Source organism: Marmota monax, unplaced genomic scaffold (genome assembly GCF_021218885.2).
Source record: "Marmota monax isolate L192 unplaced genomic scaffold, Marmota_monax_Labrador192_F-V1.1 WCK01_AAM20220418_F8-fsc00030, whole genome shotgun sequence".
Classification (NCBI taxonomy): Eukaryota; Metazoa; Chordata; class Mammalia; order Rodentia; family Sciuridae; genus Marmota; species Marmota monax.
This window is the reverse complement of record NW_026691988.1, coordinates 2,761,569-2,785,776: the sequence shown is the minus strand read 5'-3', so window position 1 is coordinate 2,785,776 and position 24,208 is coordinate 2,761,569. Positions and strand designations below refer to the sequence as shown.

The 24,208-nt window shown below is 38.6% G+C and overlaps 1 protein-coding gene across 1 annotated transcript in view; it reads right to left on the bottom strand.

Annotated features, from left to right (window-relative positions):
• Positions 1–562: 562 nt before the first annotated feature.
• The window catches only part of Tmem200a (transmembrane protein 200A), a 78,875-nt gene continuing 55,229 nt past the window's right edge, over positions 563–24,208 (bottom strand). The window contains exon 2 of the mRNA XM_046449334.2: positions 563–3,616. Coding sequence (XP_046305290.1) covers positions 2,125–3,600 — 1,476 coding nt within the window. The 5' untranslated portion in view covers positions 3,601–3,616 and the 3' untranslated portion in view covers positions 563–2,124. The remainder of the gene's footprint in view (positions 3,617–24,208) is intronic.

Below are 24,208 nucleotides of genomic sequence, written 5' to 3'. Positions count from 1 at the left end.
GCTTTTGGATGGAATAATACCAAATCAATATGGTATCATGAATTATCTCAAACTGGTCTGAAATTTAATTAAGAACATATGGTTTTGGTGAATTTAAAATGAGAAAATGATATATCACTTAAGAAAGGTGACTCATGTGATAAACAAAAAACTCAGCTTTTTTGATGAGCAAGAACCACTGCTTGAAGCCCTCAATTCCTTTTTTGGATCCTCCAAGAACCATGCTGCTTAATCCTCTTTACATTTCTAGAACTCTTTTGGGGGCAAATTGAGCAAATTATGTGGATTTAGTCATCTGTCACAACAGGGGTGTTGAAAGCCATTGTTTTCAAATCTGGGAACATCACTGATATTTGCTGAATGCAGTTTGATTACTTTCTTGACTGTCAATGAAATGATCTCAAAATAACAAAATATGGGAAAAAAAACTCATAAAACAGGTGGCTGGACTTTCATCTTTAACCTAACAGAAGCAAAATTAAAGCCCCAGGGCACCCAGTGCCTGTACTAGGGCATCCAGTGCCCTCAACAGAATGCATCTGAAAGTTAGGGAAACAGTACCTTAAGCAGAAATGTACATTTTATTTAAAAACAATAGCAAAGATATGAAGAACACCGACTTCTATGAAGAACAGAAGTTTATTAAATGCTTTATAGTAAAATATTGAGCCCACTTTATCACAATACACAGGCTTAATGTTCTAATAATTAGCACAGTGCCTCAACTAAGGAAAGCTCATGATGCAAACATGGGTGGAACTATGGGGAGCTACACACACAAATGTACCATCCTTCTGCTGTTTCACACCTGCAACACTGATGCTCTGAAATGGTTAGGCCTTGAGGAAAACCTGTAAAATTTCCTGAGTATTCCATTAAACAATTCTTAAAATTGTTACTTTAATGGAAAACATGAAATTTTTTTCTGATGGAGGCATCCATTTTATCGTTTAGTGTCTTCAATAACAGAACTACAACCCTAAGAATTTATTACACCATGAGAACGTCTTTGGAGTTAGCATAAGGCTTTCCAGCACAAGGAAAATTTCAAGGCAATTTATCAAGGACTAAATTTTCTTGAACCACCAACCTGGTGGTACATGAATGAAGATAAAAAGAAATATCAAGTTTAGTTGATTATTTTCCAAATAACATGATCTAAAAAATATTGGAGGGAAATAAGGACGTGGGAGTGGGTGTATATTGGATGGTGACAGATGGCTAGAAAAAGGGACGCAGGCTAGCTAGCATTAACTAGTATAAAAGGTATCCTCACTTATTAGCCAATATTTTCTTCCAGTAAATAATTACTTCAAGATAGCATTTCTATAAACTACATTGGTTTCATTTTTCAAGTCAGTTTTCAAAGAAATTTTGATTCTGAATATCTAAAGTTATAGCTGATAGCTTTTTGACATTTATTTCTCAAGTATATGTAGCATTCTCAGCCATGACTCTTAAATACATCAATTCTTGATACTATATCACTAAAACAGAACTTATGTTTAAAACAATACTACCTACCTAGAGCTCAAAATAAGATTCATAGCCAACTTAACCAATTTGTAACATTGAGCTCACACCGAACGAACTAAACCAATTTGGCCAATTTGTATTATTTAGTTCACACAGAAACTAGATCTTTTGTCTTTGAAATAATTTAACCAATCCTATTAAAAGCAATTACTCAGAAAATCACATCCTAAGATTTGCATTCATACTCATTTGTAAATATATATTGTGGAGCCTGATTTGGTACTTTTGGTCCACACTTTGGTATCCTATGTTTTCCCTACTCGATGCTTTATTCTATGACTATGACAATCAATGAATGAACTTAAAAGTAAAGCAAAGTTTCAATTTTGATGCAAGTATTCTGTATTCACACCAATAAAAGCTACCATGCTTTTGAAGGAATGGAGAAAAAAAAATCACATGTGCTAATCTAGAGTACTGCAGTCTTAAGTAACCCAAACACACAACCATCTCCATTACAGAATTAATCAGCCAGTAATACACTACAAAACATTTGATTAAAAAAGCTTACAACCAATGATTTAAGAGGGAAACACTGGTGAAAATAGTTTTAAAATATATACCCTTGGAAAATGATATTTTTAAACTTTAAAACCTGGTTTCAGAAGTTCCTCGTTTTAGGTTGTTACTCAAAAACTCATCATGTTCAAAACTCAAGTTATTGTGAGATCTCGAAATCATAAGAAGCTTCTCCTTATTGGTAAAGTCTTTTTTGATTGCAGCTTGGGGCACCAACAACCTATCCATGGGGTCCTCTTTGTTCTCTAGTTTCATATATCCCTTGCTGTTGCTTCGATCCAACCGAGGCCAACTTGGATGTTTCCTTTGCTCTGCCTGAACAGTCAGAGTGGAGGGACCCCGGTCCAAGTCTAAGGATTTTGAGTGTGATGAGAGTAAATGTAAAGATGTGTTGGAGCCAAACTGTCTTCTAGCAGCCCCAGGAGACAAGAGCTGTCCGGCCCCAGGCCCAAGGGCCACAGAGGACTTGTACTGAGTGGACAAGGACTCCCCGATGGAATTATTCCTTGGAAGCATTGTGCTGGCTGGCTGGAAGGATTCACCGGTGTTGGGCAAAGGGACCACAAGGGAATCCATTGACAAATTCCTTGACCTACTTTTGAGGTTATCAGCATCCTCAGTGATGTTGTCTATACTGGGCTCATCAATCACACAGTTATTAAGCTTGATCACAGGCAGTGTAAAAGCACTGATGGATGATGACACAATTGACTTGGTTTCACATTTCTTGGAACTGCTGCTCTTATCCTCCGTCGTCTTGGATGGAGGTGGATAGAGGCCAAAGACAGAGACAGAGCTGTCCGAGAGCAAAGGGGGCATGAGATGTCCCAAACTCTTATTTTCACTTAGCATCAGTTCATCCTCCTCCACGGAGCTGTCCATTCGAAAACTGCTGCGCAAACCTGAGAAAGAGGCAACCGCGTTTGCCGCCAATCTTGAGGGACAGGAGCTCCCGTTCTGTTTCACTTCTGATTCTCCCATTAAGCCCGAGTAAATGCCATTCATATGCTTTTGCTCCTTGATTCTCAGCGTGTGGATGTCAATGACTGTAGAGTAGATGTCCCTCATGTGTATGATTTTGGTTTCTTTGTCACGGTTTTCATGAAGAATGGCATTAGCACAGATGAAAATGAAAATGCCAATCCCCATGGTGAAGGGGCCAAGCATTTTCATTTTATCTGAATGCAGATGCTGCTCAAAGAAACGAACTACCACGCCGCCTTGGTTCCGAATCACCTGAGTCTCGTTTGTTGACAATGTTGTCTCAGCATCGATGAAATGTTCTTTTTGGGGCCAATATCCAAGAACGGCCATTGCAATTCCTATGATGGAGATAAGCACTCCTAAAATGAGGAAAAATCCAGATGGGGAATAAAGCCGGATCTTGCCGCGAACAACCACAACATCGGCCCGCGGCCGCCGCCTGACTGGTTTCTGCTCCTGGGCAGCCGGCGATGGGCTGAGGTTGACGTGCTGCTGTGATCTGGCAGAGTCTTGCCTTTTCAAGGCGGCCAGGCCGGTTATGACTCCGCCAGTGGCTATCATAGCTCAGCTTTTTACTCTGAAAAGAAAGCAAACACATGATGATCTAAATATGTCCCTGGCTTAGAATGCATTCTTGCAATTCACTGTTCCAAGATCACTGTCATCAATGAACTCTCAACAACCACATTTAATGTCCCCGTCAATTTCCATCTTGCTTACCCCTCTGTTTCCATGGATATTACTGGTCTCTCCTTTCTTCCCCAGTGTTTTTATGATGCCGAGTCCTCCTGGTTCTACCCTGACCTTGCTGACTGCTTCAGTTTGGGCTCTTCTTCTCTTATCTAAAAGTAGACCACCTTCCCCTAGAGTCCTGTGCTTGGCCACTTTCTCTTCTCTACTGTCCCTCAGCATTCATATCCACTCCTACATCTCCCACCATTTCCTTTATGCCGATGAGTCCCAAGTCTAAGTTTTGGTCACATTCTGAGTTTTGATTTCACATTTTCAACTGCCCACTGGGGAACACACCCACATCCACACACTGTTAGCAAAGCTGAGCTCATCTTCCACCAGATACCAGCTGTCTTGCTTGACCTCACTGTTTTAATGGCTCAGTTTTCAAGCCTGGCTCTTTACAGTTTTCCTTAACTCCCCACTTTCTTCTTCCTTTCCTTTTCCCATTAGCTCTAACTCCTAGAAACGTTCACCACACAATGTCTCTCAATTCCACCCTCTGTTCCACCCTCCTCTTCCCAGCTTAATGAAGCTCTAATTCATTCCTATTAGACCATTACAACGACCTCTTAACTAGCCTTCCAGACTCCAGTTTCTTTTCCGATGATCAAATTTATATACAGAAGGCGGATTACATATCATATGACACACTTTTGAAATTGTTTAAAAAGTGAAGCAATGGGGGCTGGGGATGTGGCTCAAGCGGTAGCGCGCTCGCCTGCCATGCGTGCGGCCCGGGTTCGATCCTCAGCACCACATACAAACAAAGATGTTGTGTCTGCCAAGAACTGAAAAATATATATTAAAAAAAAAATTCTCTCTCTCTCTCTCTCTCTCTCTCTCTCTCTCTCTCTCTCTCTCCTCTTTCTTAAAAAAAAAAAAAAGTGAAGCAATGGAGAAAATATTCCCCTCTACCTACCAAAATTTAATCTGGGATTCCAGGTTGAGCTAATTGGTGTTTCCTTTTAAAATTTGCATACAACCAAAACCCATCCAATGTTCCCTATTTCTCATTCATTCTCCATTCCTGAGACTTTTTCAAGACTGTTTCTGTCATTCTGTCCAAATCCTTCCTGCCACCCATCTTCACATATTGTCATCTGGCTAGTCATCAAAGCTCACGTTCTACTTCCTTTATAAAGCATTCTCTGATTCCTATCTATATCCACACATGCTCTCATTCCTCATAGCATTTGAGCAAGTTTTCTGTGGCACTTGCCATGTTAATGTCTTATTTCTTTCACTTCTTGTGGTTGAAAACCAAATTTAATCTATACTTTTAAGATCAGAAACATTCATTGTAGTACCTTGTATGTACAGAACCAATGCTTGAGCAACATTTGTTAAAATGCTGAATAAGGGAATAATTCTTTTCTGGGATTTGCTGGATGACCTTCATATTACTCTACTTAACCTAACTGGTAAAAAATATAAACAAACAAAATTAATATCACCCCCCCAAAAAAAGTGACATTTTAAAACTTGGTAAAAGTTTTTATAATAAATAGTTCTCAAGCTGCCAAATTTCTCCCTTAGGGAAACAAAGGATATTTTAAGATCTATGAGGTCTTGGGCAAATTTCCAAGAGGGCATCAAATATCAACTTCCAGAATGAGTTCTCTCTCCTTTTGAATTCCTATTGATGATTTCTGAATTGTGTTTAAATAGCAAGGCTGTGGACAGTATGTACAGTTTTAGCAAGCTGTTGAGTAAATCAAGCCTTCCATGGAATTATAACTAGGATTAAAATAGTTTAATGTTGGAAGAACAAACTAAATTGTAGCCCCTAGCTCTAGTCGATGAAATTTATCAAAGTATAACACCACATCTTAAAAATATCTCCCAAACCTTGGCTAAAACAAAGCTTAGTGTCGACCTATATTTTCTTGAACCAAAAATCAAATGTTTGAAGAAAATGCTTAGATTAGCTAGCAGCCATCTAACCCACTTATTTCCATATGGCAGGCTAAGGACTCAGTCTGAAATCCTTCTGAATTCATGGATTTCAGAAGGAAATGGAAACAAGGCAAAAGCCTTTCATTTGGTTTAAAAAGAACCACAATGAATTGCATTCCTTGCAAATTTCTAGTCCTCTACCACTTATAAAAACATGGTCTTCTAGTGCTGCCACTTTCCATTCCTGAGGTTGATAGAGGAAGTGGGGCTGGAAGAGAAGAAATATTTTAGGTGAGAAGTGGAAAATAGGAAGGACTGAGCCTCTGTGTGGGCAAGCACAATAAGTAGGTTGGGCTTGAAAGAAGAGAAATGTAGTTTAAGAGTATGCAAATGTATTGGGAACAAAAGAAGAGGGCTAGGGATGGCTCAGCTGCAGAGTACTTGACTAGCATGTGCAAAGCTCTGGGTTCCATCCCCAGCACAGTGGGTGGACCACACAGTTTCCTCAGCCAGCCTGCCCTGGTCAGGATCAATCAGAATCAACAAGCCTCCCCCAAATTAGCAAATTGGGGCTTGGTGCTAATGTCTTCAACACTCCATGGGTCTCACTTATGACCCTGGGAAACAAACTAGATGCAAAGGTGAGCAAATTTGGTCACAGCAGCAAAGAGCTTGAAACCTAACAAAAAAGCTCATATGTACATGAAGCAGAATGAGGTAATTCCCAGAATGAAAGCTTCAATTAGGAAGGGCCTTTCCAACAGGCTTCGTGTAGGAGACAGCATTTCCACATTTATCACAGTGAAATATCAAGTTAACATCATTTGAGATAAGGTTGAGGGAAAGCAAACAGACTGGAGAAGAGGAGGAATGTGGCCTGCCTTTCACATGCACATCTCTGTGTTGCAGGAGACAAGTAGGTAAACAAGGATAGATGGATGGACTGGGTCTTGGAAGATGGCAAGTGCATCCTATATGCTCCACTTTTCCATCTTCATAGGTGCTGGAGTATGAAGCAAATACCACTGTCATTATTTTAGAAAAATTAGTCTCAAGTAGATGAGATCAGTAGTGAGAGACTAATAATGGGAAACCACATGAGGATGCTAGCAGCAGTTTGCCAATAAGAAGCCTTGAGAAACCATAAAATCCAGAGTGAGTGAATCTACGGGCCCTCTGTCTTTAAACTGCAATGCCAATTAGTCCAAAGTGTTCAGCAGGTGCAAAATGAGCCTACATATACTTCTAAAATTTATTTTGCAAAGCCACATCTCCTGTATCCTATGTCCCCCAATATTTTTTTTTTTGCTTGTGGGTGTGACTTGGGAGGGATAGGTGTACAGGTCCCATCATCTAGTCTCCTTATTACAATAAATAAATCACAGCATTCTTCTAAGTTTTTATAATATCAATAGTAACAACAGCCAAAACATACTGCTTATGGTCAGGCATTTTGTAAGTGCTTTAAGTACTAAAATATGTATTCTCACAACAATGCTGGAGGTGAGTATAATAATTATGATCTCTATTTTCCAGATGAGAAGACTGAAGCTCAGAGAGTTTAGGTAACTTGCCTGTGTTTTTATAGAATCTGAGATGAGGACGGGCTTCCAAGTTGGTTTTCACTTCAAATTTTCTTTCCCTTGTTTTCCTTATTCTAATTCCTGCTTTCATCATAACACTAGACCCTGAGGAATGCTGCTCTGCCTTTAAAACTAGGACTATGGACCAGACCAACTTCCATTTCTTAAATTACAAAGACCAGGTAATAAAATCCATGGGTACATAAGGTTAAAGGTGTAACTTCAGGTGAGTGTTCAGCTTTTTAAACCTGTTTCCTGATCCCCTTCAGCATCTAAAGATGCAGCTTCAACAGGCCACCCTCCCCTGCTCCATACACTTCATCTTTGTCCTCAGTTTCATAGGGCAGGGTTTGGGACTCTTCCTTAAATGTCCAACTGGAGAATTTTATAATACTGAATTACATCTTGTTATCTTGGGCACAGAGCTTTCACATATTAACCTTTTTGGATCCTGAATCTGTCTTCCAAAATTGTGTTGACCCTCTCAGTTTGTGTTCATCTGCAAATACTGTAAACCCTGTCTTCCTTAGCTCTCCTAAGCTCTTGGAAATTGAAGAAAGCATACAGCAAAGCCCTGTGGTACTCCACTAGGGACCTCCTCCTTGGTGGACACTGTTAACTGGTTTAGATATTTATTCATGCAATTCATTAGAATGGATACCAGCCATTGTAGGAGTTAGAGGGATCAAAATAGGTTTGTTAGCCTGAAGAATATAATGATCAGAAACCATCTTTTTGATGAGGCTATTCAACTAGCTATAAATAAACCTAACCAGAGGGTCAGCCACATGCATGTTTCCATATGCTCCCCACAAAAGATATGATTTTGTCAAAAGCCAAAAGAGAAATATTATATGTATGCATTCATCTGTTGACAACTAAAACTAAAAAATTAATTTGGGTTACCTCTGGGCCACCTGTTGATCGTCCTGTTTTCCATCCTCAGTGCTTATAAACTAGTCTCAATTTGACTAACAACGGGTATCAAGATTACCAGCTTTAAAATTAAAAAACATACCCTCTTCCTCACTGTGCTAACCAGGACACTGATGGGCCATCTTCAGGCCTGTGCCCCTTTATTGGAGTCTGAGACTCATCAACAGGACTCCAGCTCATCTGCAGAAATTCAGTCTCATTTGCCACTTTTGTCACTATAGAGAAATGTAGACTCTCGCCCTCATTCAAGCACTTGAATTGTCTACTTTCCTACCTTGGGCTCTCGCATCCTTCTGAACCACGTTTACCTTACCCTTCTCAGCTGAAAGCTCTCTATCCTTGACTGAGAGGATTTCTGCTTGTGCATCATGCAGAATACTACATCACACACAATTTATTCAAATCTTCAGGCTTATCCTCTCTTATTCTTGCTCTAATAGTTTTTAAAGCCCTTGTTGTCCTTAACCCTTTTCATAGGCCTACGCACATCCTGGTGTGCTTTTCATGGCACTAACTCATGCTAGGTTTTAGTATTCTCACATTCCTGGAAGTTTTATTCCAATATACTTAGGTCCTCTTCTGACCACATTGACCTAATATTCTGACCACATTGCAAGCCTATTGCATATCAGACATGGTTCTAGATGCATCCACTCATTTATATCTGAGATAATGACAATTAAACAGACTGACAAGTTTTGAATCCAGATATTTCCTCTAGCCAACCAGAATGTTGTCCAAGACCAAATACTGAATTAGCAGAAAGAAAAAGGTTGGAATGCAAAGTTTCAGACTCCCAGTCCAGGGTTCATTCTTGGCTATCTGTTCCTCTTTCTGTTGTTTTGCCTTCTAGCCCAGTGCATAGCAGAGTTCCTGGATGTAATAAATACTCAGTAAGTATCTGTTGGCTGGAAATAGATTTGAGAAATGCTTCAATATCACTGAAATGCGTAAAGCATTAGGAGCACAGTTAAGAAAACCCAGTCCCTGATTTCAAGGAGTCTGGCATGTGGTGGGAGAGCAGTCAAAATAAATGTCTAAAATGAAATGAACTAACTGCTGTGATGGAGTTACAGAGGTGCCTCTGAATGCTCTCCACAATCTGGAGGAATTAGGGCAGGCTTCCTAGAAGTGGTGACAGTTAATGGAGGCATGGCACTCAAATAGGTGTGTGCTCTGCAGACAGAGTCTCCTTAATCCTTGTTCCTGACTGCTGCACAAGTGTCCCTGCTCTATGGTTCTTCATCATCTCCTTTTAAGTGGGTCTATTATTTTAAATATAATTGATATTTATATATTTGAATTTCTATTCTTATTCAGAAGTTAAAAAACTCACCAGAATGCAAGACTATCTGTCCAAAGGAAATAAAATTAATTTATGCCTTCAGGACCAAATAAAAACATTATATAAAACTCCATGTGGTATCCACAAATGTGACAGATGGATATATTTTCTGTTCAAGCTACAACAGTTTTAGGACTTTCTTCCCAGTAGAGACATTTTAAATGTTTAGAATAGGATTTTTTATCTATATTCTTACCAGAGTTGAAAGAGAAAATGCCTATATAGTTCAATCTTATAAAGTTTAAAAAAATAAGAAAAGAATAGGAATCATCTTTTTCACATACAGCATGATGGCTCTGCACATGGACAGAACACTGGAATAAGAGAGATGGGATCCACTTCCTCTCTTCATCATTTCATAGCCATGCAGCCCTGGAAAAGTTGTTTTAAACTATTCTTATCTCAGTTTCTCCATCTGTAAAATGGCAAAAGGCTTCTTTAATACACAATAGATTGTGCTCTGGAAACACAAGACCTGGGTCTGTTGAATTACTGCACACCACAAATAACCGCACTTGTACAAATCACCAAACTCTTGGAGCCTCAGTTTTCTTACCTGTAAAATAGGGCTAACAACAGTATGGTTGTTGTAAAGCAAGGAGATAATGAAGGCAAAAAACAGCTCAGTGTCTGGCAATTAAGGTCTACATTAGTGATGCCAGCAGTCTCTGATTATAAGTCTTTTCAAGGATAAAATGAAGTTTTACATACATATATACACATATATACATACATTATATGGGTATATATACATATACTTATTGTATACATATTTGTGTGTATATATATATATATATATATAGTATTTACTATGGTTTGGTTATAATAAAATCTCAAAAACAATAGCTGTATTAACACTTCATTACTCATATTATTCTTTCATTGCTCAGCTAGGCAAATAAAAATATTTTGGCTGGGAGTGTAGCTCAGTGGTACAGTACTTTCGTAGCATGTGTGAGCCCTGGATTCAATCCCCAGCACTAATACACTCTCTTTCTCTGTCTCTCTCATTTTAAGTTAAATGATTAATGATGACTCACTGTACTTGGAGCAACAGTTATGACTATGAATTTGTACAGGGACTTAGAATTAAAAAGAGAATGGAGAATGTGCATTTTCGTGGTGGAAGCATCAATAATTTGGTAGTTGCAAATTAGAGTTTATATAAGAAAGACAGTTGGGAGATAAAGACAAAATAGAGCATGGCTATTTTTTTTAATTCATTCTCTCTTCACATTTAGAGGTTTGGCTTATAAACTCATAATGGCAATAATAAAATCAAGGTAGGAAAACCCAAACTGGTTTATCTGATGATTTTACTTGCGTTAATAAAGCAACTGGATCAAATGCATGCGTGATCTGATCAATTCTGCAAGCACCATTCTGTTGCCATTGGGACACCTGGGCACAAAACAGACTGAAAAGAGAAGAATATGAAGCCTGGGAATATGCAGCCTAGAGAAGATGCCATAAGGGTAACAGAATGTGAAAATTTGCAAAATATGAAATCTGTGTCAAGAAGTTCGTGCACATTCTGGAGATTTTTGTAGATCTTCTTTGGACAGTGTGGTTTCTTAATATTCAGTACAGTTCTACATTCTATATGAATAAAAAGGAAATACAGAATGTTGACATAATTAGCAAAATAATACTCAAGTCATTAAATATATAACATTATGATTGAGTGCATCCCAAGCCTGCAGACATTGCTAGAAATAGAGGAAACACTTGGAAATCTGTACACAGCCTTCAAAACCTGCCAGGCTCACAAACTACAAAATATGGGCTCAAACCAATTATGAGCTGTGTAACAATGACATGGAACAATTGCTCTCCAAGGACTAAAAGCCATGAAGCCTTCGAACACAGAAGTCTCCAGGAGGCTGAATAACAGATCCATAATGAGCTTAGAAAACACCCTGCTGGGACCCTGTGGGAGGCATTTTCTGCAAGAACAGAAGAAATTAGAAGCCTATTTCCCCCAAAGTAGAAATATGCTGCCCGCCCTGCAGTCCAACTCTTCAAAGGTAGACAAGCTCTTAACAATAACTGTCATATTTCCCACTCACTGCATTTCCTGACAGGAAGGTGACTTGAACCTGGTGTAAAGAAGCTACGCTAAAGAAGTCACCAATTTACTAAAACACAGGAAATTAGCTGAGGTAGTCCTGGATAAAGACCGGAAGCTTTTAAAATCATAGGTTGGACTTCATGGAGAAGTCTCCTCCATTGCAGCAGAACATATGGTCTCTTCTCTTGGAGGAATGGTGACTAGGTTTTAGAAAGTGAGACTCCAATACGTATTAATATGCTTTCCTGTGATTTAAAATGCCTGGGAAATCATAAACACACTGTTGACACTCCTGCAGGGCCAGGGGGAAAGCTGGCTGGTGAGCTACACTGATTTCAACTCTTCGTTTTTCCATTTACCAAATATCTTGTATAAGTCTAACAGTTTTTCAAGTAACACAGCTGTGCCAGTACTGTTAAGGCTACTGAATTCTTACATACTTCTCTCCTGCAAATGAGGAACCAGCTCTCGTCAGAGCAAATTCACAATTTAAATTAAGTTGTGTCATCTTCTAATCCACAGTAACAGACTGTACAATAAATATCATATAAAGTTTTCCAACCAATGGTAGCTCTATTAATAGTATTTTTAAAACCTTATAAAATCAGAAGGAAATGATTCAAACGACATCATTTCCATTGGAGAGGGTTAGTGGCAATAAGGTAAATTGAGGAAAACACGGACTTGTAGATGTCCAATTTTAGAAAAGTATTTGTTAGTCTATTTATCTCTTATCTGTTTGGAAACTACTTCCTATAGAATGAATATTTATGTGCCCCCAAGGCATTGGTATTAAGAGATGGGGTCTTTGGGAGGTGATTAGGTCATCAAGCTAGAGCCCTCATGACTGAAATTAGTGTCATTTTGTTTTCCTACAACAGAACTAGAGACTTGGAATTTTATTTTATTTTATTTTATTTTTTATTTTTTGGTTCTTGGGATTGAATCCAGGACCTTGTACAAATGACACAAGCACTCTACCAACTGAGTTATATCCCCAGCCCAAGACTTGGTAATTAAAAAAAAAAAATGATTCTCACATTCTGGAGGCTGAGAAGTCCAAGGTGAAGGTGTTATATCAGGAGAGGGCCTTCTTGTTGCATCACAATGGGGAGGAAGGCATCACATGGTGAGACAGTAGGAGCAGGCCAACTCAGGTCTGGCTTCCTCTTAAAGCCACCAGTTCCATCAAGGGGGTCCTATCCTCATGACCTCATCTAAATACCATGAACACTCACATTTAGGGATTATGTTTCCAACACATTAACTTCTGGGTACCCATTCAAACCATAGCACCTTATAAAAGAAACCCCAGAGAATTCCCTTACTCTACAGAGTGAGAAGACATTACCCATGAACAAAGTAACAGGCCCTCACTAGATACTGAATCCACTGGTGTCTGGAGATTGGACTTCCCAGCTTCCAGATCTGAGAGACAATTTTTGTTGTTCATAAACCATCCAGCCTATAATATTTTTGTTACAGCAACCTGAATGAATCAATGCCTTATATTTACGCCTTATATTTAAATTTTTGATGCATCTGAAATTTCTTTTTTTTATAAAATTCAAGGTAGGGATCTAACTTCTGTTAACAGATAATCAATCTTGCCTTCCTTGGTTTGAAATGCTACCTTCATTATACACCAATTTTGTATGCTGTGCAATATAGCAAACTTCATATGCATTTAGGTCAATAATAAGACATATCATCCCATTCCATTAATTTGTCTTTGCCAGAATCAAGTTGACATACCATTTTAGTATTATGTATTTGAATACAAAATGCTAGTTATTCTCATTGTTTAGTCAGTTTTTTTAAGACCCAACCAGCATATTGTAGAGAAGGAAAGATTTATTCGAAGGTTCACAGTTTCAGAGGTCTTAGTTTGTAGAAGGCCGGCTCCATTCCTTGGGGCTCAAGGTGAGTTAAAACATCAGGGCAGATGGAAGCAGCTTACATGATGATCAGGAAGCAGAGAGAGAGAGACTTCATGCTCCAGACACAAAATATATACTCCATAGCCATGAACCATTTCCTCCAGCCACACCCTACCTGCCTTTTGCTACCACTGAGTTGATCTATCAGAGATCATTGATTAGGTTAAGGCTATAACCCAATCATTTCTCCTCCAAACCTTGCCTTGTCTCACACTTGAGCTTTTGGGGGACACTTCACTTCCAAACCATAACACTCATTATACTTCTCTGTCAAAGGTTCTTATCTGTTCTTATACTATTTATTTTGCAAATGAACTTTGACTTTTTAAAAAATATATGGTTATTAAATTTTATTGAGAAAATGCTAAATCCATACATAATTGTAGGAAGAATTGACTTCAAAATCCTTCTATAGCATTTCATCTAAAAAGAAGTTTATTTTATGGCATAGTTTTTTGCTCTTTTATTTATTTTAACATAAATGTCTCCAATTTCTTGCTATGGTTTACTTCCTGAGTGTTTTCTATCATTTCTTTTACTATCTTTTCTATCTTCAAGGGGTCATTTGGATGTAGACAACCACTGATTTTGTGTATCAGTTTTGTATTAAGCTATTTCACTAAACTTGCTCTTTCTTTTTAATTAGCTCATTGTCTTAGGTGTTGTAGAAATACAATTATATTCCTCAACATTTTTGCCTCCCCTTTTGCAATTTTAAACCTCAACTGCTCTTTTCCAATTGTGTCACTTGGCACCACCTGTGCAAGGGCGAACAACCAGAGGACAGTGGACACCTTCCTGGATCCTGCACTCACGAGCTATCTACTCCTCCCCCCCCCCATAGAGGTATCAGCCTGTGCCTGTGTCATAAGAGTGCCAGGGGACACTGGTGACTGACTCAGAGATGCTGCTGGTGAGGAAGAGCTCTCCACCTGGAGAGGAAGACAAGGAGGAGAGGGAAAGGGGGAAGCACAAGGAAAGAATGAAGGAGGATAAAGGGCAGGTAGAGAAGAAGAAGGCTGAACTGTGGGAGAAAATTATGGATTACTAATGTCAACATTAAATATCTGGAAGCAGGGGTAACAATTCCTGTATGTTTTTGAAATGTCCTTATTTCTTTCTATTACATTAAAAAATGTTTTTAGGGATTTTCCTCCTGGGATTTTGAGATTACTGAATCGTCTGCCCAAGTGTATTAGCTGAACGGGAAAAATGAGAAGAATGACAAATTGCATAAGATGTCAGGAATATTAAAAAGACTGTAAAGAATGTTTAGCAGTAAAAATGATTTCAGGAAAGCCAAACATAACAAAAACAGATAAACCACATTTCTGAAAGCACCATGCACATTCCCACTTTCTACAAGTGCATGGTATTTTCTGGATCAGGTCTGAAATATTTTTAGCTTCACATATCTGTTATATGGACAATACATAGAATAAAAAAATTACCAATTTCCATTAATAAATGAAAAAAACAAGGAACAAAGCAATGGAAACTAAAATAACTTAAAAAGTAAAAGTAAATAATTGTCACTTAATAATTGTCAAAAATGAAAAAAAAAAAAGACTGATCACACCCACTGTCGGTGAACTATACAGAAACAGGTTTTAATAGGCTGTCAATGAGAGGAAAAATGGGTAGTTTTTCTTGAGGTTAATTTAAGATTGACTTTCACAAATTGAAACACTGATTCATTATGCTCTCTACCCCCTGCCTATTTTACTTCTACAAATACTTCCTTTAGAAATAAGGATATTCTCTGTAGTACTATAGTAATGACAGCAACTTAGAAAGAGCTGAAAGGCCCAGCAACAGAAGACTTGCTAAGTAGACATACAGCACCTGTATGGTGGAATACTATATAGATGTTTAAAAGGATGAATAGAAACTAATAAGGAAAAAAACAAAAACGCTCACATTTTCAGATTTTAATTTTTCAAATATTTTGAAAACCAAAGGCCCAGTGATTTCTCTGATACATGGATGCTGATCCATAATGGGGATGGCAGGGGCAGGGAGGAGCATGGGAGGAGTGGAGGAACTTTAGATAGGGCAAAGGGGATGGAGAGGAAGGGAGGGGGCATGAGGGTAGGAAAGGCAGTGGAATGAGACGGACATCATTACCTGAAGTACACATATGAAGACACAAATGGTGTGACTCTACTTTGTGAACAACCAGAGACATGAAAAATTGTACTCTATGTATACTATGAATTGAAATGCATTCTGGTGTCATGTATAACAAATTAGAGTAAGTAAAACAATTTTTTTAAAAAATATTTATCTGAAAAAAAATTCAAATATTTTGAATTTTTAGAACAGATATAGAATAAGATCTCTTCATGTGAAATATATATGTACTGAACTGATATAAAGGGAACAAACACCAAACTTAACAGCCCACATGCTTAAAGAGTGTGCTTATTGGTGCTGTGCTGCAGAACTATACATGTAATATAGAACTATACTGTTGACCTATTTGCAAGGAGTATGTAATGCTTTTATTTCATTTCCACTTTGGAAGCCTTAAAGATGAGAGTAAAAAAGCAGATCAACTTGGTACATTTAGGAGGATTAGGTATGCTTGCTAGTTTAAGAACAAGTGTAGTAAAAAATTCAAGACTAGAAAAAACAGAAGATATCTAACATCACTAACCAAACTAAGTAAGCAAAGGAAAGAAAGAATTATAATACATCTTAATCTTGAAGCACAGAAAACAGTTCTACCCATTTAGGAAATACCTGCATTAAGCAGGGGTAAGGTTACATTAAAGGATAAATTACAAATTTATCCCTTAAGAAGCTTATAATCTAGAATCTGTCTAAGGCTAAAGCTGTACTACATAAAACAAATAGGAAGTACTAAGGCTCTGTAGGGGTCATCCTGGCTCCTCTTGGCCTCCAAAACAGGGTGGTCTCATTTTCTCCCCCAAAGCTCAGTCCTCACTGTGTGTAGGTCTATCTCCATGCCAGTCCATCAGCCTGTCTTCTGTTGCTCCAACACCTCAACTTCCATTCCCAGCTGGAAACAGACTCCTTTTGAGGGCATCCTGCAACTTCAGAATGATTATTTTCCTAAAGAATGCAACTACGGAAGCTGGGCAGAAATCTCCAGCTTCCCTCCAAGAGGGAATCTAAGCCGGGCTCCAGAAAGTTCTTTCACTTAACCTGATTTGTATTCACCTCCTCACGGAGGATGGAGCAAGACTTTTATTTAATTTCTTCTTGCCTTGAAATGAAATTTTTGTTCCACCCCCTCCTCTACCCTGATTCACCCTTTGTGTGCTTCATGGTGGCTCCAATTCCACAGAGACCAGGGCTCTTCTCAGCGGGTGTGGGTCTGATGGCAGAGCCATCAAGGATTCTCCCAGTTCCTGCTTTTCTCTGCTTAATAATCTTAACCCAAAGAATGAATGGTTACTTCTGACTTTGTTTCAAGGAATTAAAATCCCTGGGGTTTATTTCAAATGAGTTCATGTGATAGACAGCTGTCTCTAAATGCAAGTCATTTCAACCAAGTTTTACAAATGCCTCCAATCTTGATTTTTTTAAATCAAAATCAAATACTAATAGGGCTATAATGATGAGTTGTGATAACTGTATGCTTTTTAAATAAATACTTAGCAATTTTTACATTTTTGATCTTCAATGATATCAGATCCACAGAGAGCCATAACCCACTGTAATGCTCTAATATTTTTTTGGACTTGCTGTAGTTACATACAGGTTTTATTGGTAGTTGTTTGAATATTAATCAAATGTTTGTTGGCTTATCCACATATTGGCTCATTAAGTCTTCCCAACGAAAATGAAGAGTAGCCCACAGCATCCCTTTACACAAATGAGCTAAGGGGCTAAGGGGATGCATCATTTGTATGTAAGGAGGAATTGGAACAAGTCTTCCAACTCAAGTTCTGACTGCATAATCTCTGTAGTCACTATGTTACTCCAAAGTGGCTGTTTGTGTCTTCAAATGAAAGTTATCAGTTTGCTCAGGATTCAAGATCATTGGCATTCGACTGTTTTTATACAAGATGACCGTTATCGGTTTTGCATTACTTTCTGAGTGATGAAGAGGACACTTCTTTCTTCTTAAATCTGCATAAAATAATGAAATCACCTAAGTAAGTACATCAAATAACATTCCCAAGTCTTTCAGAACAATGTTCATGACTGATTCAGATTTCACTTTGACTGGGAGGCAGGGCATCTAACTCACATCTGTTTGGCTCTGCCTGTGTTGCTTCTAATTCAAATCAGCAATGAAAACATTTGCAGCTTTCTATGCTCCTTTACTTGAGTGATCTGTGATTTTGATCTGACACTCCTGTGATTTTTTTTATTTGTTCTTTTTTAGATATACATGACAGTAGAGCCTGTTGGAATCCATACTTATACAAACATGGAGTATATTTTATTCTAATTAGGATCCCAGTCTTATGGATGGTGAGATTCACTGTGGTATATTCACATATGAACATAGGAAAGTTGTATCTAATTCATTCTACTGTCTCTCCTATTCCCATCCCTTCTACCTTCCCTTCATTCGCCTTTGTCTAATCCACTGAACTTCTATTCTTTCTCTCAACCTTGTTGTGTGCTAGCATCCGCTTATCAGAGAAAACATTTGATTTTGGGTTTTGGGGCAATCCTGAATTAAGTACAAAATACATCCTGAATTATGTCACCTGCAGTCAGGTTAGCTGGGGTTTGGATATAAGAACTACAACTTCCTATCAGCAATCCCCAAGCAGAGGTTTGAATTCAGAGGTAAAAATCTCCAGGTTTGCTTGATGGGGACACCAGTGATCATTGGCTTAATTTTTGATAGTTCCCAGATCCTCTTGTGATGTTTAATGTATGTTTTTAGATAGTTGTTGAACCCCAACTATGTGCCGGAGTCCTGTCACTGAATCTAGCATCCTCTGTGCTGCTACTGGACTGAGCACCTGGACGTGGCGAGAGCAGCAGACATTAGGAAGTGTTCTGGCCCAGTGATGGAAGAGTTCATGAGCTACAGAGAGGGCCAAAGGGAGACAAAGAACCTGGGGGACAGGAAATGGGGAGGGGGCAAGCAGGAGAGAATCATTAAGAAGGAGATCCTTGAGCTGTTTTCCGAAAAGGGAGAAATAAAAGCAGAGAGAGACAAATTCCTAAGGAAGGTGAGCTCAAAGTACTTCCTCAATTATCTCACCTGCAGTCAGGTTAGCTGGGGTTTGGATATAAGAAATACAACTTCCTATCAGCAATCCCCAAGCAGAGGCTGGAATTCATAGGTAAAATCTCCAGGTTTTGCTTGATGGGGACACCAGTGATCATCATGGCCCCTGACCCAGCTCTCCCTGCTCATTCCCATAATTCCTTCCCATAAAAGACATTAAGGACTCCCTACTGCCTAAAAGATAATTTTAGGATTTGTTCAGATTTAAATGGAATAAAGTTGACTACACTACGGTCTCCCAGCTTAGTGAGATAAAAGTAAACATGAGTTAAATCGTGACTTTTTAATAATGAAGAACTCCAAAAAGAAAGTTTATATTAACTATTTCCCAAGAGAACTGTGAACAAGTTCGAGTTATTCATCTGGAGACTTTGAGGGAAAGTAAGAAAATTGAGAAAAAGAGTAAATAATTAGAAAGGAAAAGAGAACTAGTGTTTGTTGATTTCTGAATATTTTTAAGGAACTGAATATGTGTTATTATAATTAGTCTTTGGAAAAGTGAGGGAAGAAAAACTGTCCCATTTCATTGAAACTCAGGGAGGGTCAGTAATTGACTTAGTGTCACACAGCCAGGAAGTATAAGGGCAAGGTTACAAATCCAGATCTATTTAGTTCAGAGAACAAACTATTTCTCCTTTGTCATACTGCATGTTGAAAGAAATAGAATTAAAAGGAAGCATAGTTGAAATGTTGAGAGAAAACAGAGACAAGGAGAAAAAAGAGGAGTTTATAATTATGCATTTAGAATTCAGTGAGAAAAATATGCTATTTAAAGAAAGAAATCATAAGCATCTCTAAATTGCATGCATCAGTGCCATGTCCTCAAGGACAGGTAGCTATTGGTGAAGGTGAAGTGAGTTCAACTTCTGATCTTCATAGGGACTCACTTCTATAAAAATGATCAAAACTGTATGTGAAAAATAATCAAATACCTCAAATCAGAAATAAACACACATTCCACCTAATGTGTTGGTAAGGATTCAATACTGCACAAAACAGATACATGAAGATCACCATCTCTTTAATCTTTTATGTATTTTATTACCTTGAGGCGTGGTATCTGGTAATTTAACCCTTTCCTGACACATTTGGACCATCTATCTGTCTCCAAAGCTAAGAGGATATTAAAAATGACTCCTATGGCCTCAAACTGATAATGCTTTAAAATCAATTTAAAGATTTCATTCCCCCCTAAGTGTCATATGAGAAGTGTGACCTCAGGAAATGAAATAAAAATGAAAAGATTTTTACTTTTTAACAATGACTGTGTAAATGTTTTTTCCCTTTTTCTGGAGAGTTCTGTGGCAACATGGTTCCTTGTTTTCCCTTTCATTTGTTTTAAAACAATGCTTTGCCAATTTTAAAAATGTTAGGAAAATATTTAATAACAGGAAGAAATTTTCAATAATTATGGTATATGTAATATAACATTACATATATAATATATGTCTATATCTACTGCTGATTCAGTAACACAAACGTCATTATTGCAACTGCATGCATACAGAAAAAAGATATACACAGAGGAAATACCCAGACAGAGAAGCCATTTAGAAAAAGGCTATGCTAAGGTGTAATTAAATATAATTTTTAATATTGCTTACATATTAAGAAGCACCCCAAAGAAAAGATCACTTAAAACACTGACTTTCATTTCTTCAAGGTCATGTACATCTTTATTCTCAAAAATTAAATTACTTTTTTGTTAAGATCAATTTCAGAGCTATGATTATGAATTTATAGCTTCAGTTAACTAACAAAATTCCTTGAGCAAAATTATAGACATATTAATTTTACCTCCCACCAGTGCAGTAGAAGTAACTTTTTAAATGATTTCACAAAATCCAACTGGCTAACTAACCAGATAACAACAGTATAATAAAAACACTCAAATAAAATTTTAAACTAGTGAAAAAGACTCAAATATCTGCTATGAGGGAAACCATCCACACGGCCTTCGGAAGTGCTAGGTGGGCATCCCCCTCGGCTTTCTTTGTAGGTTTTTCTGGTACTAGGCAATGCCCACGTTTAGGACTTCATATTCCACAGCAATCAAAACAACATTCAGGCAGGCACATAAAAGACAACAATGGTATCACAATATCAGAAGGAGAGATAATTAGGACCATCCCCATAGCTCAAAAGCAACATTAACCAATTCAAATGAGACAGCACCTCACAGCTGTTAGGACGACTATCATCAAAATAAAAGATAAAAGACAGCAAGTGTTGCAAGGATGTGGAGAAAAGGGAAGCCTTGTGTTCTGTTGGTGAAAATGTAAATTAGAAGAGCCATGTGCAAAAGGTACAGAAACTCCTTAAAACATAAAGAAATAGAACACCAGTAGGATCCAGCAAGCCCTATTCCGAGTATACACAGGAAATGTTATGTCAACAGACACTGGTACTCCCACGTTCACTGAAGTATTATTGACATGGGCTAAGGTACAGAATCAGCTTAAATATCCACTGTCACAGGAATGGGTAAAGTGTGATGCATGAGCACATGAGTGTGCAAGCACACACACACACACACACACACACACACACACAAACGGAACGGAATACTATTTTTAAAATAAGGAAAGTCTGCCATTCATGACAACATGAGGAGTGAATCTGAAGGACATTAAGTGGAATAAGCCAGACACAGACAGAAAAATACTGCATGATCTCACTTGCATGTGGTATCTTAAAAAGGTGAATTCACAGTAGAGAGTAGAATGGAGAAAGCAGTGGGGAACGGGAGATTCCCGTCAAAGAGTACAAAGCTTCAGTTACGGGGCATGAGTGAGTCCGAGAGATCCAACACACAGCAGGGAGACTGCAGTTAATAATGCTGCCTTGTCTTCTTGAAATTCACTAACAAAGTAGATCTTATCACACACTCAAAACGGTAACTGTGTGAAGAAATGGCTATGTTAGTTGGCTTGGCTGTATTGAGTTGTTTACTGTGTATATCAAAATATTATGCCATGCACTGAAAAACAGTAATAACTCACTTAAAGATGGGACTATGTTCTGAGAAAAGTGTCACTAGGTGACTTCCAGTCTATGCAAGCATCACAGTATGTACTTATACAACCTAGATGGTAAATCTTCCTACACACCTAGGCTATAGGGTATACAAACCTGTAATATGGGAGGTATATATAGGGCCCTATAAGCATATATGGTATACATACGGTGTGTGTGCATATATATGAAATATATAGGAGCCTATTGCTCTTGGGTCTATAATGAACAGAACAGGAGATTAAATCAAGCCCAAGAGATAAGGACACAATTAAGGTACTCCTTGAGCAAGAGATATTTGAGGCTAGAGCCAGCATAACATGGCATACTATAAACTTTATTTTTTTTCTAATAAATAGAGAGTTTGCACTCTAAAAAGTATAGTATAGTAATAGTATAGTAAATATATACACCAGTAACAGTGTTTTATTATCATGTAAGTATTATCTACTGTGTATAACTGCATATGCACCATTTTCACTTCACTGGCCACACAGTAGGACTGCTCACTCCAGTGTCACAGGAGCACGAGTGATATGTTGCACTATGACACTGCATAAGGTCACAATGCAACTGCTGTTATGGTTTAGATGTGAGGCGTCCCCCAAAAGCTCATGAGAGCATGCAAGAAAACACAGAAGTGAAATGATTGTGGTATGAGGGCTTCACCATAATCAGTGCATTAATACTGACAGGGATTAACTAGGTGCTAAATGCAGGAGGGTAGGTTGTGGCTGGAGAAGGTGGGTCCCTGGAGGCCATGCCTTTGGGGTATCTATTTTGTCTCTGGTTAGCCAGGCTTAGTCTCTCTCTGCTTCCTGGTGCATTGCCTTGAGCTGCTTTCCTCCTCCACAGGCTCTTCTGCCATGATGTTCTGCCTCATCCTAGGTCCAGAGCAATGGAACCTCTGTCTATAGACTGAGACCTCTGAAACCATGAGCCTCAAATAAACTTTTTCTCTTCTAAAACTGTTCTTGTCAGGTCTTTTTGTCACAGAGGCAAAACCAACCAAACAAACGAACAACAACAAAAAACCCCACTAAAACAATAGGCAATAGGAAATTTTCAGGTCCATTATAATGTCATGGGACGATTGTTGTTATTCAGCATGTGGCTGTATATACAACTTCTGCTAAAAAACAAACCAACACAGCTGAGAAAAACAAGTACATGAAAAGAAACTAACATCTGGGGATAAGGGAGGAGAACAAGAAGTGATCAGGTAGAGCAGTGTGCTCAAAGTGTGGTCCTTGGGCCAGCAACATTAGCACAGCCTGTGAGCTTGTGATAAAAAGTATAGTATAGCAATAGTACAGATCTTTGAGACCACTTCCACCCTCTGAATCTGAAACCCTGAACTAGTTGAGTCCAGCAGCCTGTTTTAACAGTTCCTCCAGGTAATTCCCATGCCTGCTGAATCTGAGAACCACTAAGCTGTAGACATTTCCAGCAGACCTTGTCTTTGCACAGAAGAAACAGGAGAAGGGGGACCTGCTGCCTCTGTTTCTTATAACAGGGAAGATTGTTTTGGGGGGGGTGAAGGAGGTAGGACAAAGGATACTATCATTTCAGAAAGATGGCTCAAGGCCACTATCTCAGCAGGTACTGTATAATGAGGGAGCTCCTTATTGTTTTCTCCAGGGGTCATGTGCTGTCCATGAAGAAGTGAGCAGAAATGAAAGGAATGTAAGCATAGGACTAAGGTGTCCAGAACCAAGAAAATGTCCCCTTGTGGTCTCCCCATGCCTGGATCCTTTAAGTGAGGATAGTGATGTTGTTGTATATTCATTCAGTTCTTTTTTCACCTGTTGTTTCAAGACTAAGTTTCAGACATTGCTGGGTACTGGAGACTTGAAGCTAACAAACAAAAGACTCTTCACCCCAGAGGAGCCAGAGAAACATATGCAAGAGGGAAGGGCCAACCGAATTGATGTGGTCAAAGTCCGTTGGGGTAAAATGTACTCCATATCCATCCATCCATCCACCCACCCATCCATCCATCCATCGGTGACAATGACCAATTCTGTCCTATCTGGACCATATCTTTTCCAGCTATGGGTCCATCATTTGTTACAGTTTCCCAACCCCATGAAGTTAGTTAAGCACCGAGTATTGACTTGTTGTGATCAGTGAAATGTGAGTGAAGAGAGCTACGTCCTTTCCTGAGAAAACGTTTAAGAGCAAGTTTGTGATTTGCCATGATCCCTTTCCCTCTGCCATGGTGTCCAACCACTGCCTGCATGGCCAAAAGCCCAAATCCTCAGGTTCTCATGTAAGAATAATGGGGAGGGGCTGCTGGCTAAATCACAATGCACAAGAAAGAGGAATACATTTTTGTCATTTTAAAACACTGAAGGTTGTTTGTTATTGCACATATCCTGTTCTGACGGACACAAACCGACACTAGCAAACCGACACTAGCAT